The sequence below is a fragment of the Bos javanicus genome, chromosome 15 (assembly GCF_032452875.1).
Source record: "Bos javanicus breed banteng chromosome 15, ARS-OSU_banteng_1.0, whole genome shotgun sequence".
In the NCBI taxonomy this organism is placed as follows: domain Eukaryota; kingdom Metazoa; phylum Chordata; class Mammalia; order Artiodactyla; family Bovidae; genus Bos; species Bos javanicus.
In genome coordinates, this window is record NC_083882.1 from 52,593,653 (window position 1) to 52,615,832 (window position 22,180).

Genomic DNA, 22,180 nt, shown 5'->3' on the forward strand with positions numbered 1-22,180 from the left:
GACTGCTCTGGATGAAATGTGAAACTCACGATTCAGGTTCTTCCCTGGGCTGAAAGCCTCATGGCCACAAGAGTCTTTGTAGTCCTGACAACCTTGGCCCAAGCAAAGGCCTAGAGTTGGAAGCGAGAGACAGCAATGCTTGGAGAACTGAAAAACCTTTAAACATGTCTTGGAAGGAGAGATGCAAGAGATGAGACTAGAGAGACAGGCTGGGGTAAGTCATGAAGGGCCTCATTAAGTCATATTTAAAAATCTGAGCTTTATTCTGTAGGCAAGGAAGAGTCTTTGGGGGATTTTAAGCAGTAATACCAGATGTGTGAAAAGATGACTCAGATAAAAGTTTGAAGAAAACAGTGGTGGAGGGCAAGAATACAGGTTGACAGTTTTGGAGCCTCCTGTGGTCATCTGAAAGAGAGCTGATGTTGGCTGGCACTGGGGGAATAGAGGGGGACAATCTGACAGTCATCTCTAGGTAACCCTGGCAGGCCCTGCGATGACTCTTCACGAAAGGCAGGGTCAGGGAAGTGTCACGAGTGATGCCAGAGCACTGGCAGGATAGGGGTACCACTCACCAGGATGGGAAATAAGGAAGAAGGATGACGTCTGAGAAGGAAGATAATTAGCCAGTTTTTTGCTGAGTTTTGGGGGTTTGTTATATATATATACACTGAGATTTCCACAGATCTGAAGCTCAGAGAAGAGATTGGATAGGTAGTTATAAATCTTGGAGTTGTCAGTAAATAAATGGTTATCAAAGTCTTGGGAGTAAATGAGATAACTCAGGAGTAAGTTTAACGACTTTAAGAGCAGTAGCCCTGGGACTCCTCTGGTTGCTCAGTGGTGAAGAATTTGCCTTGCAATGCAGGGGACATGGGTTCAACCCCTAGTCATGGACCTAAGATCTCACATGCCATGGAACAACTGAGAGGCCGACCTGAATGCCCAACTACTGAACCTGCACACAGTGGCTACTGAAGCTGCGTGCGCTGCAGCCCACACTACAGAGTCCGTGCAGTGCATCGAAAAGATCCCACACGATACAACAAAGATTCCACTTGCTGCAACTAAAACCTGACGCAGTCAAACAAATTAAAAAAAAAAAAAAAAGAGGGAAGCGGTCAGTGGACGGAACCCTGAGAAGCATCAACAGAGTTGGATAAAGGCAGAGAATCCCTCAAAGGTCAATGAAAAAGAAAGCCAGGAAGTAGAAAGCAGACCAGGAAAGTGTGGTGGAACAAATGGGTCCACTTCTCTCCATTACTGCTCTTCCCCACTAGTTCACATTGCTGTCCTCTCTTGCTTGGACCATTGCTCCAGCCTCCTCACGACTCCCCATGTTCATTCTGTCACTTTCTACTCATTCTCCACCGAGCTGCCACAGTGTGTTTTTAAAAAGCTGGGATGTCCCTGGTGGTCTAGTGGTTAAAAATCTGTCTCTAAATTCAAGGGATGCAGGCTTGATCCTTGGTTGGGGAACTAAGATCCCACATGCTTCAAGGCAACTAAGCCCACTCACTCCAACTAAAGAGAAGCCCATGCCCAGTGACAAAAAGCCCACATGCTACAATTAAGACCAAGTGCAGCCAACATAAAGTTATAGAAATTAGTAAGTAAAAATAATTTTTAAAAATGCACAATCAGTCATACCACTATCTGGCTTATAATCTTACAACAGCTTCCTATCACATTTAGGATCACGAACCAAGTCCTTAACAAGGCACTCAGTATCTGCTGAATGAACAAAGACAAAGGTTCTAAGTGGCTCAAAGAACTGTGTCAAATGCTGATAAGAGGGTCTAGGAAAATAAAACCGCAAATATAACTAGATTACCATGTGGAAGTTATGACCCTGGAAGAAGTATTTCACAGTGAGGTAGTGGGATGGATTTGATGACAGCCGAGTGAGGGGTGGGTAGAGGTGATTATTTGTAAAGGACAGATTTTCTTTGAGAATAGAAGCTCTCAAACCTCAAAAGGGCATGTATCTTATATCATCTCACTGTCTGTCGAAGAGGAAAGTAGAGGCCTGGGAAAAAAGTTCTCAATAAATGCCTGCTGGAAAAAAAAAGCTTCTGTTTCACAATTAGACTGCTTTAATGCTCACAGAGCTTGTTATAATTTAAATATACTTTCCATAGTTGTCACCTGGCAATCTCACCATGGCTCAGTGAGGAAAGTGCCAGCGTAATAAGCTAGACCTCCCAAGATGTGTTGATTTCTATAGCCGTCCTTTTCCAGAGCTTTGTTTAATTTACCAAGTCCATCTCAACCTGGCATGGAAGAAATTAGCAACAACACAGGGATCATGGAGCTCCATTAATTTCTAACTTTCAATCTGGAAGAACTATGCACTCTATTACTCTGCTAGATAAGAGACTTACAGGTCGCAGTTTCCCATATGAGGTCTCAGGAGTATGCCTGGATGCCTGTGAGAATCCTGGCGATTCGGCATGGAAGCTGTTTTCTAAGGGAGGGAATCAAAGAAGCTCAATTTATTTGTGTTGCTGAGCAATATAGATGGTAATTCAGATCTGTTTACCCTTCAGATGAACACGTGGCTTTCTAAATTAAAGTGTATTTTGATACATGCCCAGGAGACCCCTTACCGTTTGCTGAAGGAGAACGGGAGAAGTACTGGGAGCCCCTCTTATCTGGGCTGGGGTAAGGGCTGCTGGGAGGCTGGTCGTACAGCGGCAGTGGAGGCAGGGAGCCGGGCGGTTTGGGGGAAGGAGAGACCTGCAGCAAAGGAAACAGAGGTTACATAGTGCTCACTTCAGGAAGGAGATCAGCTGGCTTCTCTGACTGCTCCTGGCAAATAACCTTTCTCTGGAGCTAAGTTATGATTGTTAACTGTTTTGACCAGCCTGCTGCTGCTGCTGCTAAGTCGCTTCAGTTGTGTCTGACTCTGTGAGACCCCATAGACGGAAGCCCACCAGGCTCCCCAGTCCCTGGGATTCTCCAGGCAAGAACACTGGAGTGGGTTGCCATTTGAAGATGATCTCTCTTGGTAAATGCATGCATGCTAAGTCGCTTCAGTTGTGTCTGACTCTTTGTGACCCCATGGATTGTAGCTCGCCATGCTCCTCTGTCTGTGGGAATTCTCCAGTCAAGAATACTGGAATGGATTGCCATGCCCTCCTCCAGGGGATCTTCCAGACCCAGGGATCGAACCCACGACTCTTACGTCTCCTGCGCTGGCAGGCAGGTTCTTTACCACTAGCACCACCTGGGAAGCCACACTTGAAAATATGTGGGTTAAAGTATCTTTTGATATTGATTTCTAACATAATTCCACAGTGCTAAGAGAAGAGACTCTGTATGATTTCAATACCTTTAGACCATGACATTTTTGCACCTTGTTTTATGTCCCTGTATATGTTCCAGTGTCTCCTAATTTACACTCTATGGGAACTTGAAGAGAATTTGTATCCTACTATTGTGTGAAAATTGTATAAATCTTAATTACATTGAATTGGTTCACAGTGCTTTTCAGGCCTACTATATCCTACTTCTCTGTATATTCATTCTACTAATGTTTGAGAGTTTGATATTGAAACTCCATCTAAAAGCCTTAATTTATCTACTTAAAAAATAATTGTAAAACATGGTAGAACTATATGCAACCTTGCTTTGTATTTTCCAAGTCTCCTGTGAATCTGTTATCATCCTTTCATAATTAAAAAAAAGTAAAATAAAAAAGCAAATGAGCCTGGAATAACCACACTGCCACTAGTTTTGTGTTGCATTTAACTTTTTCCTTCCATAGATCTCATTATACTACTGATTTTAGTTTAAACAGTTACCAAGTCAAACCATTCTCTAGAGTTCTATTGAAAACATATCAAATTAGTCAATTCAATGAAGAACAAAAAAAAGAACAAGTTGTATTTTTCGGTGAAGATAAAATAACTGGCTGAGTTTCTGACTTCCCCAGGCTTTGTAATTGTCATGTTCAATGGTCATAATACTGTACAAGCAAGATGGGCAGACATATTCCTTATGGTCCTGGACCTGCCAAGCCTGTTGTGACATATCTGAATTAGGAGTGTCCCGTAAAGACAAGTTTTGCTATGATGAAGTAAGCCTCAGGCCACATGAGTCCATGGGGCTTTGGAAGTCTCATTAGTTCTCTGAAAAGGACTAGAAGGACCTGGGTTGGGCAGGGAGGTTCTGACAGTGAGGGAGAGAAAGAGGTTGCTAATATTTTTACTGTATACACTAACCACAGAGACAGTATATTCCCTCTCCAGTTTCTTTCTTTCTCCTTGCCAAACCAGTCTTTTGTAGGTCACACACACTGTAGTATTTTGGTTCCTCAATTCAGAGAGCAGAATGTGGGAGACATGAAGTGTAATATAGCCATTACACAGAGCCTGACTGACAAGTCTCTGCTTCCCAGATTCAGTCTTGTGGAAACCTGGCAACCAAAAATTGGAGTGGTAAGGGCAAGGTTGAGACCACAGCCCACTTCTGTGTGGGTCAACAGACTCTTTGGGAGTTATTTTCTTTAAATATCTTTTAATTCCGCTTTCTTCCCCTGTTGTGCACCTGAATCTCTCGCATCCATGGAGTGTCACCATTTTCTGAGGTTGAAAGTTCTTCCACTAGCACCGATGGGAAAACTCCAATCCGCCCATTGAATTCTCCTTCCCAGAAGCCATCGTCATCCTGGTTTTCTTTGTTCAAGATTCGGATGATTGCTCCCTCAGGAAAAGATAATTCATCATCTGTCTGGCCCTCGTAGTCATAAAGTGCTTTCACGAAACAGACTAGGTAGCAAGAGAGAAAAAGGCAGTAAGAACACTGACAACCAGGTAACTCTTACAACCACCCCATGCACAAGTGACAACTAAAGAGTGTCGAATGGAATAAGAGCAGAGCTGTGATCTTGTACTCACTGAAGAGCAACTCTAGGGTTCTACTGTACATGATACACGTGGCCAAATAAATACAGAAAGGGAATAAACCCACGTTTTTAACCAACTGAAGGCTGACTCCAGGGTAATAGGGTTTATACCAAATGTGACCAAATAAAGAGTGCCTTGTTTCAGTCTTTACCACTGGCATCTCCGTTGAGGCTGCCTGAAACGAGTTCGGCCTCCGTGGAATTGCTGGATGTGTGTGACCGACTGTCCAAGGCAGCCAAGGACTGCAGCATGCTCAGCAGACTGTTCGAGGTGGGAAACTGTAGGTACTTTTCTGGCACATAACCCACTTGGCCGACTTTATTTCGAGCCTGAGTAAAAGACATGTGACAAAACAGGTTTGCACACACAATTTGGACAGGGTACAACAAGAACCAAAACAAACTCCTGAAAATGTCACAAGAAGGGGTGATATGAGCAAAGGAATATACCTTTACCCAGTCTTCCATATCTCCATCTTCAATCACTTCTAACACCTCATGTTCCTCAATGGTCAACTCATCTGGTTGAGAAGCCTGCAATGTAGGATGGTCATGGACAAAATTAAAAAGGTTAGATAAAGAGCAGATGTGAACTGATCATAACAGAAACTGGGGATCAAAATATTGAAATGATTTTGAAAAACGTATTGAACATAAAAATTTGAGTGTTGTAAAACTATCATAATGAGGTGAAGTTTTACTTAAAAAAGTAAACAAAATAAAGCCACAACAAAAACTGGAGAAACGGAATCCTCAAGAGGCAGTCAGGCTCAGTGAACACAGCACTCTGCTGGAGTAGGGGACCTAGGTTCCAGCTCCAGCTTATGTATCTATTGGTAAGTTATTCAACTTCTTGATGTCTCCATTTCTTCAAAATGACAATCCCACCATTCTCGGGAAGATGGGGGTGGTGGGGGGTGGGTGGAGTCAGTGTGGGATGAGTAAGCACAGAACCATGATGGTTTGGGAAGCACAGGCAAAGGAGAAAGCAGTGAACCAGAACTGCACCACAGGGCTACAGTGGAGGTGCAGGCGGTGAGAATGCAAAGAGCTATGCACATGGACTGAATGACAGCTTGAGCGGTGCCTGGAATTGGTCTCGAATCACCATAAAATAGTGGCCAAGAGAAGTAAGTTGTAGGAGAGAAATGATTGATATTGGTCAAGGCTTGGATTTAAGATGCTCCAACTTAACTGTAGACACTGGGCTGATCCATTTGGGTGCTTCTGCAGAAGTTGCTGTGACTTTTTTTATTTTTAAAGTAAATAAAAGCAGGAGTCCACTGGCATTGGACACCCAAATGCTGCCCGTGAGGCTGTAGAATCTGAGGGCAAACTCTCAGGGACTCTGCAGAGGGGTTAGAGGAAGAGACTTTGTTTCCTGAAGAGACCTGTCTGTTACATGTAACAGGAGGGATCTGCAGGCATCTTCTGGTTCTTAGTGAACAGTTGTAAAATCTTTCCCCAAGTCTCAAGATCAGTGAAAACTATCAGTTAAGACCATATAGCTTTTCAGATCTCACAGTCTCAAAGTATAAAAATATCTCCAAGTTACATAAGCAAAAATAAGGCAAGGCTCATTTCCCAAGACTCATTTCCCATTGCATGTACATTTCATCAAACCCAGATTCTGGACATTGCTATAACAGCTGCTTGAGATAGAAAAACAGTACTGAAAATGGCTGACTAATTACAGAACTACTACAGGATCAGAATTTTAAGCAGATTACCTCTGACCTAACAAAATAAGAGAAAAAAAGAGTCCACTGATTTCTAATGGCTTTTCCAGTGGAACTTCTTCACTAATCTGAAACCACACTATGCCTTGAATATACCAGGAAAAGGCACCTATATAACAAAGATGTTTTTCCTAATTCTGTGGCAAAACTTTTCAAAGGTTATCAATACAATCAGATTTCAATGTGTGTGAGAACAAAGCAGGAGAGTTAAACACTTTGTTACATAAGCAGTGCTGTATATAGCATTGTTATACTAGCTTGATCATACCATACCTAAGCAGTGACCAATTCTTTCACTTGACAAGGTCAAGTTCTTCCCATGACACTCAAGACCCTGTGGTCTCCTGATGTTCTGGCCCCAGCAAACTAATCCCTAGTATCTGAATACACCATGTTATGTATTGTCTCTATGCCTTTCTTCCAAGAGGCCTCGATCCCTCTTTCCCATTTGGTAACTGGAATTAAATTACTGTGAGTTCAAGTCCAGCTTCAGTCTCTTTCTACAGGCAAGTGACTCTAAGACCTTTCAGAGTCTCAGTTTTCTTTTTTATTCCTATTACAACGCAAGCTCCATGAAGGCAGAGATTTCTGTCTGTGTTGATCAGTGCTGTATCTCAAAGCCTAGAAAAGAGCACAGCATGGTACATGGAAGGTACTCAAGTAGTATTTGTTGAATTAATGGATTGGTTGATAATTTCTTCCTTATAGGATTATTGAAGGGATTAGAAATATATATATATATATATTGATACTAGGCACACAGGAATTCATAAATGGTAGCTATCATTATTACCCATGATTTGATGCCTGGCTTATATGTATACCAAGACCACCCACAATGAGCTGGTTGCTTTTTCCTCCTTTTATTCTTATAAAGCTTTGAGCGTCCCTCTAACACTGACTATTGTGGCACTCAAGTTAGCTGTTTGCACTTGTGGGCTTTCTAACAGAATGACTTCTTTAAGGCAGCGAATGTAATTCTTCTCACTCATCCCAACCAAGGACAGCAAGTAGTTAGTAAATGGTTATTAAATAAACACATGGTCACACACTACTTCATGAAGTCTTGATACACAGTGACCGCCAGAACCCCAGAAGCAGCCATGCCCTCTGCTTCTACCACCACCTTTCTAAATTTCCTGTTTTCTGTTAAAACAATATGTTTTTTCCTGATCATAAAAGTAATAAATGTTCACTGTAGAAAAGCTAGAAATAGGTATAATCGAGATCTTAAGGTAATACAATTTGGCATCTTACTTTCTTGATGTATCATTTCTTCTTACAAAAAAAACCTCAAATGTAATTTTTCAATTATGCTCATAATATTGTTATGATTATATTATATGAATGGTTAATTTAATTATTTCCTTATTGGACTGCTAACTTTGCTCTTATAAAGCAATACTATGATGAAAAAAAATTTTGTACCCAGAATATTTTTCTATATTGTGGGTCACTTGCTTAGGACAAATGCTAGTAGGGTCAAAGTGACAAGCATTTTTAAGGCTTTTGAAACGAATCCTTAAATTTAGCTTTTCTTTGCTCTTGCTAGATTAATTTAGGCTTTCTTTGCTTGTCTGGACCATAGGAATCACAATTAGGCTTATAGTTAAGCCTCTCTCTACTCTAACCTACCCTCTCTGGAATATCTATACCATGAGCAGGGTTACCTTATTTTAAAGCCCAGTCTGATTTTAGGACACGTTATGGCTTCCTTCAGCCAGGATAGAAGCCAAACCTTGGTGTGATCTACAGGTCTATCTGACATCTTTACTTCCAGCTGCTCTGTTTCCCACGTTTGATGCTCACATACCTGTCATTTCCTGGACACTCTATTATCTCATCAAACTGTGTCTCTGCATCTGTTGTTTGCTTAGAAGGGTCTTTCCCTTCTCTACCTCATCATTGTGACTAGAAAGACCTTACTCCTGACCTCACTGAAATGCTACCTTATCTGCAAAATTCCTCAGATGCAATAATCAATCACTCAGATCCTTAGGACCCTCTCCATTTAAAGACCTTAAATTTAATTCTGGAACTTCAGAGTAAATATTACACTGAGACAGAAGACAGGGAAACAATCCCAAACTAGCTGTATAATATTTTAAAAACATTGTGTAAGTGTTTTAAAGATGACTTCAAATTTTCAGAAGATTATCAAAACAGTTTACATTGGGAAGACAAATCCCAACTCTTTTAGAAAAGAAGAAGTACTGTTAAATATATAATAAAAGGATGTTAAATGAAAAGAAGTCTGGTAATCACCGATATTGAGGAGTAAATGATGTCAGTTTTTCACTCTCCAGGCATGGTGCTGGTGGGAGTGAGAGTATTCCACATATGCTTAAGATTCTCTCCACATAATTCCTCTGTTGTTGTTCCTCAAGCATGGCATTAACATGAAAGGGATTCATTAAAATGAAAGGGATTCATTCATTCAAGCTTCCCTCACATCATGCATTTATTCGTTCCACAATTATTACCTGAGGACCAACTATGTGCCAGGCACTGTCCTAGGTGCTGAAGACATATATGCAAGGCACACAAAGTTTCTGCCTTTAGGGAACTTCAGTGCAGAGTTAGATAAAGAAATGTGAAAATAAACAAGATTAAGTTTGGTTGGTGATAGTATCAATTAATAAATGAGGACAGAAGGGTTATTTTGGTTGGTGATAGGTTCTATATAGTATCAATTAATAAATGAGGACAGAAGGGCAATGGGATAGAGTAGTGACTGGAAAGTTGTGTATGTATTTAGGTGGTCGGGGAAACCTGAGGAGGCACTATTTGAGTTAAGCCTATATGAAGTGCACTGGGCAGCCAACCAAGAATTGGGAAAAGGCAGTTCTAGGTAAGGGAAAGCAAGTGCAAAGTTGTCAAGTCAGGAAGGAGCACAGTGCTTTTGAAGACTGAAAGGCAGCCAGAGTTGCTAACGTGTAGTGAGTAGGTTCAGTGGGTTGGTCTGACATGAAGCTAAGGAGACTGGAAGGGGCCAGATCAGTCTGGACATTACAGAGTCTAGTAAAGAGTTCGTTTTTCTTTGTGTGATGGAAAGCTTAAAAAGAATTTTAGGCAGGGGAATAAAATAATCTCCTATATATGTTAAAGATAAGTTTGGCTGTAGGGTGGAAAGTGGACTTTTGGCAGACAAGTATGAAGAAGGGATACCAATCACTAATTTTTTTTTTACACTAATCAAAGTAACGGCCTAGACCAAGATGTGAAATGTGAATGGATTCCGAATATGTTTTGGAGGTGGAGTCAACAGGACTGGCTATTGACTGATGAAGGGAGTGAGAAAAGAGAAGAACTGGGAAAAGAAACTCAATCTACTTTGAGTAAAAAGTTAATGTGAAAGCAGGGCAGGGGTAAGAGAGATTAAAAACTATTATACCAAATCAGCTTTGGAAGTTAGAAGAAAAATCTATTTATCCAGGCCCCTGCTTAACCTGGAAACAAGAGATGGTTATATTAATATTAGGATAGGCAAAGTTTAACAAAACTGTTTTTTCAAGCAATTTTACTTTAATACCAATTTTGAAAACTATCCTAATGGAGAGCCTTGTGCCAAGCAGGCAACTGATAAGGAAAGGAGTCTTATTTACAGAAAATTTACTAGATGCCAGGCCTTGTGCCAAGCAGGCAACTGATAAGAAGAGGAGTCTTGTTTACAGAAAATTTACTAGATGCCAGGCACTGTGCTAAATGCTTTGCTATACAAGTGTTATCTCATTTAGTCTCCACATTAGCCCTATAGTATTATCCCCATAATATAGATAAGAAAACTGAGGCTCACAGTGACCAAGGGACTAGCGTGGTTATGTAGCTTGTAAGTGGCAGAGACAAGATTTTAACTGAGGCCGTCTGACATCAGAGCCTAGACTCTTCCCTGTTATGTTACATTGCCTCTAATATGAACAGAACACCAACATTATGGTAAGTACAGCATAAGAGGCTGGGTAGATACCATTACTTGTACCTTCAGAGTTGTCACAATTTAACATGAGAAATATGTTAGAGAAATACAAACCTTATAGGAATAAACAACTTTGCAGGTGAGTGGGTAATTTCTTAAGGTACCAGAAGGGCTGGAACTGCTGTCATCAAAAACATCCATGTTGTCCTCAAACTCTTCTCCTTCTTCTCTTTCAGTATCTGCATTAAGCTAGGAAAAATCAGAGGCCACTGGCTAGCTTACTTAGTTACTTCAAGAAGATGAATGAAAGCAGCAAACAACTGGATTGTTTCAAAATGTTAATTTACTCATTCAACTGCACATAGGAAAGTGTCTGTTCTGTTCTCACTTGCATTTTTCATGTTATGAAAGGACTGACATTTTTCTTTCTTTTTAAAACCAAGAGTCAGTTAAATACTGACTAATGAAGGCCTCTTACCATTTAAAACTGATCATATTAGCAAACATTAAAAAGATTTCTAAATGCTACCAATGCCTTGGACTGCAAGGAGATTCAACCAGTCCATTCTGAAGATCAGTCCTGGGCGTTCATTGGAAGGACTGATGCTGAGGCTGAAACTCCAATACTTTGGCCACCTCATGCGACGAGTTGACTCACTGGAAAAGACCCTGATACTGGGAGGGATTTGGGGGCAGGAGGAGAAGGGGACAACAGAGGATGAGATGGCTGAATGGCATTACCGACTCGATGCACATGAGTTTGGGTGAACTCCAGGAGTTGGTGATGGATAGGGAGGCCTGGAGTGCTGCGATTCATGGGGTCGCAAGGAGTCGGACACGAGTGAGTGACTAAACTGAATGAACTGAACCAACGATGTAGAGAAATAGGTTTTTGTCTATGGCTGGTTTAAACATAAACTGGTACCTCCTTGAAAAAAAAGCCTGCATAGCAATGAAGACCCAGCACAGCCCAAAACAATAAATAAATAAAATTACTTAAAAAAAATAGATACGGATAAATTAGAGCATGTGTGCTCTGCTGGTAGGAATGTAGAATGGTGTAGCTGCTTTGGAAAAATGCTATGCTGGTTCCTTAAAAAAGTTTAACATAGAATTACCGTATAATCCAGCAATTTCACTTCTGTACTCCCAATGCTCTTCAATTTTAATTTCTATTCTGTTCTTTCAATTATTTTTCCCAAAAGACTTTGAAAGCAGGGATGTGAATAGATATTTGTATACCAATGTTGACAGCAGCATTTATTCACAATAGCCACAAGGTGGAAGCAACCCAAGCATCCACTGACATGGCTGGATGAACAAACTGTGGCATATGACAGCAGAATATTACTTAGCTTTAAAAAGGAAGGCCATTCTGACACATGCTATAGTATGGGTGAACCCTAAGGGCATTAATATTAAGTGAAATGCGCCAGTCACAAAGAAGACAAATACTGCATGATTCTACTTATATGAACTACCTAGAGTAGTCAAATTTATAGAGACAGAAAGTAGAATGCTGGTTGTCAGGGATTTTGGGGCTGGGGGAATGGGGAGCTACTCTTTAATTGGTATAGAGTTTCACTTTTTGCAAGATAAAAAGAGTTCTGGAGATGGATGATGGTTAATGGTTGCACAAAAAATGTGAATGCACTTAATGCCACTGAACTTGGTATTTTAAAATGGTTTAAATGAAGTTTATGTTGCATATATTTTGCCACAGAAAAGGGCACAGTTTCTTTTGAAATGTAATTTCAAGGAAAATAAATGAAAATAAATCCAGTTTCAAGGTATATTACTGGCCATAGCTAAAAGGCATATATTAATTAAAATGGTATTAAGTGTAAAAATGTATTTATCTAGAGTACTGTCTATTACATTAAAATGCAAATAACACTTAAATGAGCATAAACATCTGACAGAGGTAGGCAGAGTAAGAAGGACTAAGACTGGGGAACATAGGAGATTGGCTTTTTCTATGTATCTCTGAACTATAAACAAAAAGTAAGTTTTACTTTTTAAATTAAAAATCCATCAATGAAGAAACAAAATAAGTTCAAAGGTTTCTTGGTTTCTAGCTACATACAAACACTTATTTGGCTACTTTTCCCAATGTTCAAACATACAAAGGCACTAAGATTTACACAGTAAGGACATAAGGGATGGGCAGTCAGAATTGGGCCTTATGGTAGAACAATTAATTAAAATATCAAACACCTACTTAATGCTGAACACTAAGCTAGGCTCTGAGATATGAAATGAAGGACACAGTCTGCTTTGCAGGAGTTCACAACCTAGAGTGGGAAGTCAGCATACCCAAACGCTGAGTGCACAGACGGCCCTGTGAGTGTGGACAGAGTGACTCGAGAAGGTCAGAGCAGATTTCTGTCCATGGGATTCTCCAGGCAAGAATACTGGAGCAGGTGGGCATGCCCTTCTCCAGGGTATCTTCCGACCCAGGGACTGAACCCTCTTGGGGTTGGCAGGCAGGTTCTTTACAACTAGCGCCACCTGGGAAGCCCTCAAACTAACAAACATATTTACATATACTTGGAAGATGCCTTTATATTCTAGAAAAGGTTACAGACAACTGTGGGCACAAAAAGCAAAACAAAACACCCTTACATCCATGAAAAAATTAAAGCCAATGTGGGTAGAGCAAGTTTCCAAAAATACAGTGTAAGGAATGTTAATATGTACTGTGTTTGGCACTGGAAATCAGTTCAAAATGTTTCATCTTGGCAATGTTATCTGATACTAAACATTCTTTTTTTCTTCTTTATTTTGAATTCATTTTCTGATTCTCACAGAAGGGAATGGAAGGTTGCAGTGATGGCAGCAGGGGTCACTGCTACATGCTTTTGCACTGCTCTTGCAGTTTTCCAAAGTATGTCATCTCAGGACAGCTTCTTCCTTTTTCCTCTGCCACCTTCTGTACCTTAACTGTTGCAACGTTTCCTTTTTTTTTTTTTTTAACTGTTGCAATGTTTTCTTGACCTAGCATTTCTAAAAGCACATTCTTCCTGTTTCTTAACTGCTCACTTATCCCTTTTCCTTCCTGTCCCCTGACAGAATTTTAATCAAAACTATTCTTTTCAGTGGTACTAATAATTTTCCTTTCTGAGATGTTGTAAAATGCTTACTCTTATTGCAATGGCAGATAAGAAGAACCTTTCTGAGTTGGTTTTAGTAGCTGACCTCATACTCAGCAAATTACCTCTGACAGACTTGGGTCTGAATGCTGACTATGCCATTTATTTGCTGTATGACCTTGGGCAATTTGATTTCTCAACTTCAATTACCTCATCTCCATAATGAAGACAATTACTTCTTAACAAAGTTATCATGAGGATTAAGTGAGGCAACACTTAAACCCTTAATATATGCTTGGTACAAAGGTGACACTTAATACATAATTGTTGTTTTTATGAGGAAAGGAGAAGATAGATTAAAAAAAAAATATCTGGTGATATCCAGCTTAGAGGAAGACAGCTAGCAGAACCTCTGAATTCCATCTAGACAGAAAAGTGGTCACTGTGAACATCATTCCAAATACAACACAGGTATATTATAAAAGATGATGTTGAAAATATCAGCCAAATGGATTTCTGTTTCCAGGCAAGATGGAGTATCAGGGACCAGGTTTAAACCTTCCAGAAAAGGCTAAAAAACTGTTCAAAATTTATAAAAGAACCGCTTTCAAGACACTGGACATTATGTGATGAAGAACAGTGATCCTTGTGGGAAACAAACAATTTCCCCAACCTACTACCTGAAAAAAGTTTCCAAAATGACATACACCAGGAGGGAACCTAGAAGAGGTTGGTGATCTACTGGAATTGAAGACATGAAACTGGGACTTCAGGAAGGCCAAAGTGGCTAGGGCTTGCACAGTAATGAAGAAAAGAGAAATGCATAGAGAGAACTCGGGAAATCTGCAGAGGGTCCTCCTTAAGTCTTCAGCTAAGCACTGATCAGCACATGTACATCAAGAATGACTCGAAGCCACTGATAGAACCCCTCAAAGGATTAGAGGGAACCATCCTCAGCATTCACACGGGCCTGGGAACATTTCCTGTTCCCTCTTAACAGAGCAGAAAACCTCACAAGGCATAGGGCATCAGGTAGAGAAATGAGAAAATCAGTAAGGATGCGGAAGACTTGAACAACACTACAAACCAATTTAATTGACATTTATAAAAGATAACACCTAACAATAGCAGATTATATATTCTTTTCAAGTACACATGGAACATTTATTGAGATATACCATATAATGGGCCACAAAACAAGTCTTGATAAATTAAAAATGATTCAAGTGTGTTATCTGACCACAATGGAAATAAATTATGTCATTAACAGAAAGGTATCTGTAAAATTGCCAAATATTTGGAAACTCAATAACACTTCTAAATAATCCATGAAACAAAGAAGAAATTAAAAGACCAATTAGAAAATATTTAAAATTGAATGGAAATAATAACACAATATATCTGAGTTTGTGTGGTGGTGCTTAAGCAACATGTAGTGGGAAATGTTTAGTATGACATGCCTATACTGAAAAAGAAGTTAAGTCTCACATCAGTGACCTCAGCTTCCATGTTAAAAATATTAGGAAACAGCAAATTAAGTCCAAATTAATCAGGAAAAGGAAATAATAAAAAACAAGAGCAGAAATCAATAAAATAAAAAAACAAAACAATAGGGAAAAAAGTCAATGAAATCAAAAGCTGTTTTGTTTTTTGGTGACGATACATCAAATTTACAAACCTCTAGTAGGATGATCAAGGGGGAAAAAAAGGAGAAACAAATAACCAGCATCAAGGAGTAGGAGAAGTGATATCACTACAGATCCTCCTGACAATCAAATAATAAAAAATATTATGAACAACTTTATGCCAATAAATGTGGCAACTTACATGAAACAAACAAATTCTTTGAAAGACACAAATGATCAAAGTCTATTCAAGAAGACTAAGTTGAAGAACCCTATCTCAATTAAAGGAATTGAGTTTGTTGCTTAAAAAACTCCCACAAAACTCCCCTCCAGGTCCAGGCTCTGTTGAGTTCTACTAAACATATAAGGAAGAGAAAAATTCTACATAGGCTTCCAGAAAATTGAAGAGGAAGGGATTCAAATTATTTTATGAGACAAGCATTATTCCAAAATCATACAAAAACAGTTTAAGAAAACTATAGACTAATAAAGTATCTGCCATAATCAGACATATAAAATGCTAATCAAAATTTAAACAAATCAATTCTAATCAATATATAAAAAGGACAATAGATCATCAGGAATGCAAAGTTGGTTTAATATGTGAAAAATCATCAGCGTACTTCACCATATTAACAAACTAATAAGAAAAATCATTTAATATTTAGCACTTTGCTGTAGCTCAATCAATCAAGAATCTGCCTGCAATAGGAGACTGGGGTTTGATCCCTGAGTCAGGAAGATCCTCTGGAGAAGGGAATGGCAATTCAGTCCAGCATTCTTGCCTGGAGAGTCCCACGGACAGAGAAGCCTAGCGGGCTACAGCCCGTGGGGTTGCAAGGAGTCAGACACGATTGAGCAACGAACACTTCACTTCAACATCCATTCCTATCAGTAAACTAAACAAAAAATGGAGGAAAGTTCCTTGACATGGGAAAGGGCATCTACAAAAATCCTACTGTGAACATCATACTTAATGGTGAAAGACTATGCTTTCTCCCTAAGTTTGGGAACAACGCAAGAACATCATGTTGGTTCTCACCACTTCTATTCAAGCAGTGTACTGGACACTGGAGCTGTTACAGTAAGGGGGGGGTGGGGGGGGAAGTAAGCATAGAAGGAGATAAAAGGCATTTTGAATTGGAAAGGAAGAAGTAAAACTGTCTTTGTATAGAGGTTACATGATTATCTATATAGAAAATCTACATTAAAAAAAAACTAATGAATGAGTTTAGCAATGTTGTAGGATACAATATCGATATACAAAAATCAATTGTATTTCTATATGTTAGTAATGAAAAATCAGAAGTTGGAATAAAAACTATTAGGACAGCATCAAAAACTATGAACTAGAGATAAGTCTGACAAAAGATGTACAACATCTACACACTGAAAACTATCAAACACTGCTTAGAGAAGTGAAAGACAATTGAAAGACTCAATATTGTTATGATATCAAGTATCTTCAAGCTGATCTACAAATTCACTGTAATCCTAATGAAAAAATTCTGGTAGGTTTTTCTGGTAGAAAACCAATTTTAAAATTTATATGAAAAAAAAAATAAAATTTATATGGAAAAGCAAAGGAATGAGAATATCCAAAACAATTTTGAAAAGGAAGAAAGGTGGAAGATTTTACCTGACTTCCGGACTTAAAAGTTACAATAATTAAGACACAGCAGCACTGTCATCAAGCTAGGCAAATAGATCAATGAAACAGAATAGGAGGTCCAAATACAGACCCATACATATATGGTTAGTTGATTTTTGACAAAGATGTAAAGGCATTTCAGTAGAGAAATGACAGTCTTTTCAACAACAAGAAAAAAGAATTGTACTCACTCTTCTTAACTCATACAATCACAAACTTAAATGTAAAACCTAAAATTATAAAACATACAAGAAAATCTTTATGACTTTGGGTTGGACAAAGGTTTCCTGGTTATATCACAGCATGGTCTGTGAAAGAGAAAAAAAAGTAAGTTGGACTTCACCAAAAAATTTCTGCTCTTTGAAAGATACTGTTAAGAAAATGAAAAGACAAGGTACAGACTAGGAGAAAATTACATAAATCATCTATCTGATAAAAGATTTGTATCCAGAGTATAAAAAGAACTCTCAAAATACAATAAAAAGAGAACAAACAACCTAATGAAATATGCCTGAAAGATCTGAATGGATAGTTCACTGAAGAAGATATACATGTGGAAAACAAGCATGTGAAAAGATGCTCAACATTATTAGTGAAGTGTAAATTAAAATGATAATGATACACTACTGCACATCTATTAAAATATCTAAAATTAAAAAGATTGACCATACTAGCTACTGGCAAGGTAGTGGAACAACCGGAACACTAGTACTCCATTGATAGGAATGTAAAATGGTACAACCACTTTGGAAAATAGCCTGAGAGTTACTTAAAATATTAAACATATAGCCACTATATGACCCAGCTAAAACAGACACACACAGCAGTTTTACCTGAAAGAGCCCCAAACAACTCAAATGCCCATCATCAGAGTGAATGAATAAACAAATTTTGTGGTATATTCATACAACAGAATATAACTCAGCAATTAAAAGACTGACATGTAACAACATGGATGCTACTCAAAATAATTATGCTGTATGAAAGAGGTCAAACAAAGTGTATGTTTTTAAATATGTGTTATCTATTGTATTTCAATTATACTTCAGTAAAACTGTTAAGAATAATAAAGCTTGGGAATTTTAATGACAACTGGTTGCACAGTACTTGAAGATGCTATAAGACCATTAATTACATCAAAATAGGGCAGTCGATAATTCACCAGATGCTTAAAACAAGAAATGAAAAAAGAAAAGATACAGCAATTGAAATGAATCACAAAAAAGGTTAGAGGAATAAACAGTCATCCAAGGAGTGAGAAAAAAAAGCAGGGCTTTAGAGGCAGACATATTTGGGTTCTAATCCCAGCTCTCTCCACTTACTAGCTGCGTGCTGCTGGGCTAGATCGTTAATTCTTCTACCTTCTCATCTGTAAATACATTCAGGATGGTTGTGATCATTAATTAAAATAATATATGAATGTGCCTGACATGGTACCTGGTACAGAACAGATGATTTACCAAAGTGAATACCCTCTTTTCGGTAGTATTTTTAGCTTAGTTGGTAGAACTGGAATAAACTGCTTAAAGTTCAGATTAATATTTTTGAACATGTATCATGTGTTAGGACCTGTGTCAAGCACTTTACTTGTTATGGCTATGGAGAAAGTCAAAGAACATAAAACGGCTAGAGATACTTCTCTTAGAAGTGAAATGCTCTAGCTTTTCAATGCCCATCTTTGGTCTTGGCTGTCAGTATGTGACACTGGTTCTCTTGATCTGTGGACACCAACCCAACAGTCATTATATGCAGCTAGATAATTTCCAGCCCCTGGCAAAGGGTCTCATGAGCAGTGAAGGCTCAATACATGCTTACTGAATTGAATTAAACTGATCCTACTGGGAACCTGAAATGTCAGTTTCATTAAAAGTGTGGACATTTTTAGTATGGAGTTTAGTCCAGTAAAAAGGTGAATGCCCATCTGGAAATACTGTAAATAAAAAAGCAACTGAAGATTTTTGTAGGTGTATCCCATTATTTTCTATAGTTTACATTTCTCTCATCATGAAAATCCATTGTTCATTTCTTTGGGATTTAGCTCAAGCCAACAAACAGGTTTCTGCGTTATAAAAACAAAGCCCATTGGATGCAAGGACTATAAGGCATTACTGAGGCAGATGGGAACCAAATTAGCATCCTAAAGGTTTAAAATCTTTACTCTTGCCTTTCAAACACATACTGAGCATGATCTTCATAATGAACAGACCTAGAACTTATTTCTATGCAACTCTGTGAAATGCTCATATACTTAGGGATGCTTCCCAACAGAGTAGATGTCAGGATGCCTTGGCATAGTAGTTGGGGGAAGTGGTTGAAAACAAGGAAGTCATGTAAACACTGTCAGCTACAGTCTGAAAATCTAGAGGGGAAAAAACAACAGACAGAAAGAACAAAAATAAACCAACATCAAACTAAGAATCTCTGACTCAGTAATTCTAAGATTCTAACTTACAGAAAAAAAATCCCCGGTATGGAAAAATGTGTAAAAATGTTTTAAAGAGTGTTATTTAGACTATGTGGAGGCAAGCCAAATACTAAACGCAAAGAGTTAAGTAAATGCATTCCTGATGGGATATTACACAGACATTAAAAGGATGATTATGAAGGTCATCCATCAATAGGGAATGTTAGATAAAAATATCCAAAATTAACCTTATTATGATGCAGGTATTCAAAAAAGGAATAGTAGAAAGAGGAAGGAATTCAATTAAGTTGCTAACAGTGTTGTTATAAGGATGGCGCTTTCTTTATTTTCTTCTCTGCCATACTTCCTAATTTTTTGTTATCTAGTTATATAATTTTTCTATTCTATAATTAATATAATTTCAAAATTAGGTTTTAAACTGGGTATGGGTTTCTGAGTAAGAGAAGGCAAGAAAATGAGAAGGGATAAGTGACAGAAGGGGTGACTGGGTCACTGGCAGCAATCCAATCATAGGAGACTGTAGGCAGGGTCTGATTAATCATCAACTGAACAGTTATACCAGTAGAATGCCCTCCATTAAAAAATGTTGCTATATTGTGATTTTTTCCCTTCCTATTCCTATATTCTGCACCACAGCATAATACAGAAGGCAAAGAGTTAATACTCAAGAAAGTATAGTCCCTTCCTTATTCTATAAGATAAACAATATACGTTTTTAAAAATATTTATCTCTATAGGGCACTTTACATTATTAATGTCTAATAGTACTATTAACTATGTTTTCCAGAAGAAAGGGAATTCTAAACCTGATGATTAATGCTTTTGCTGGCATCTGTAATGGAAGAAATCATTTGGCCCCCAAATGTGTATTTCTACTCTCTGTTCCTTTCCAGCTAGCTGTCAGCGTGAAGAGCTACAAATTCCTCCAAGTTATTTCAGGGTTGTCATTTAAAATCAGGTTAAATAAATATTGGGACTTCATTAAACTATTTTATGCTTACATCTTTCCCTTATTTGTACTGATAGTAGAGCATCCACAAAATACATCCCTCAGCTGAAACTGAGAAAACACAGGTTCTGTAAGAGTGACTAGAGGGAAGAAAGAGTGGAATGGGATTGCAAAATGCTCCTTTCAAGAGGATACGACATGTCTCTAGATGAGCTGATGTTTCGGGACAGTTGTCAAAAATAATCGATTTATTCAACACTTATAGCAAGTCTGTACTACTTACTGCCAGATACTATACTAAGGACATCTCCTTCATTTCCTTCCTTCATACTCAGATGCCTTCCTTTATCTCTTGTTAAATTTCTTTAAAGACTATCCCAAATGGCATTTCCTTCTCTCCCATTTTTCGAGCTGGTATAAGCATACCTTGGAGATATTGTGGGTTTGGTTTCGGACCACCACAGTAAAGTCAGTTCAGTTCACTCGCTTAGTCATCTATGACTTTTTGTGACACCATGGACAGCAGAACATCAGGCTTCCCTGTCCATCATCAACTCCTGGAGCTTGCTCAAACACATGTCCATCCAGTCAGTGATGCCATCCAACCAACTCATCCTCTGTCGTCTACTCCTCCTGCCTTCAATCTTTCCCAGCATCAGGGTCTTTTCCGATGAGTCAGTTCTATGCATCAGGTGACCAAAGTATTGGAGCTTTAGCTCCAGCATCAGTCCTTCCAATGAATATTCAGGACTGATTTCCTTTAGGATTGACTGGTTTGATCTCTATGCACATAAATCTATGTTTATATTATACTGTAGTTATTAAGCATGCAATACTGTATGTCTAAAAAATTTATATACCTTAATTAAGAAATACTTCATAGCCAAAAAATGCTATCATTTGAGTCTTCAGTGAGTCATAATCTTTTTGCTGGTAAAAAGGTCTTGCTTTGATGTTGATGGATACTGACTGATCAAGGTGGTGGCTGCTGAAAGTTGGGGTGTCCATGGCAATTTCTTAAAATGGGATAACACTGAAGTTTGTGGCACTGATTGACTCTTCCTCTCATGAACTATTTCTCTGTAGCATGCAAAGCTATTTGATAGCATTTTACCCACGGTAAAACTTTCAAAACTGGAGGCAATCCTCTTAAACCCTGATTTATCAACTAAGGTCATGTAATAGTCTAAACCTTTTGTTGTTACATCAGCAGTCTTCACAACATCTTCACCAGGAGTAAATTCCATCTCAAGAAACCACTTTCTTTGCTCATACATAAGAAGTAACTCTTAATCCATTGAAGTTTTATTACATGACTGCAGCAATCAGTCACATCTTGAAGCTCCACTTCTAGTTCTAGATCTCTTGCTATTACTACTACTCTTGCATTACTTCCTCCATTGAATTCTTGAATCCCTCAAAGTCATCCATGAGGGTTGGAATCAACTTCCAAAGTCCTGTTCATATTGATATTTTGACCTCTTCCCATGAATCATGAGTGTTCTAAGTGGCATCTAAAATGGTGAATCCTTTCCAAAAGGTTTTCAACTTACTCTGCCTAGAGGCATCAGAAGAATAACTATCTAAGGCAACTACAGACTTATGAAATGTATATCTTAAGTCATTAGACCTGAACATCAAAATTACTCCTTGATCCATGGGCTACCAAAGGGATATTGTATTAGCAGGTATGAAAACAACATGAATCTCATTGTACATCTCCATCAGAGCTCTTGGGTGACCAGGTGCATTGCCAATGAACAGTAATATTTGCAAAGAAATCTTTTTTTCTGAGTAGTAGATCTTTTAAAATTAAAAAAAAAATTATTTATGTTTTTTTGGCTGTGCTGGGTCTTGGTTGCTGCATGGGCTTTTCT

General features: G+C 38.5%; 1 protein-coding gene across 1 annotated transcript in view; it reads right to left on the reverse strand.

The window, feature by feature from the left end:
* Nucleotides 1–22,180, reverse strand: part of FCHSD2 (FCH and double SH3 domains 2) — a 243,650-nt gene that overhangs the window by 2,295 nt on the left and 219,175 nt on the right. Inside the window, exons 14-19 of the mRNA XM_061380758.1 lie at nucleotides 10,676–10,810; nucleotides 5,357–5,440; nucleotides 5,059–5,236; nucleotides 4,549–4,769; nucleotides 2,607–2,736; nucleotides 2,382–2,464 (exon numbers count right to left, since the gene is read on the reverse strand). Of these exons, the coding sequence (XP_061236742.1) occupies nucleotides 2,382–2,464; nucleotides 2,607–2,736; nucleotides 4,549–4,769; nucleotides 5,059–5,236; nucleotides 5,357–5,440; nucleotides 10,676–10,810 (831 nt within the window). The remainder of the gene's footprint in view (nucleotides 1–2,381; nucleotides 2,465–2,606; nucleotides 2,737–4,548; nucleotides 4,770–5,058; nucleotides 5,237–5,356; nucleotides 5,441–10,675; nucleotides 10,811–22,180) is intronic.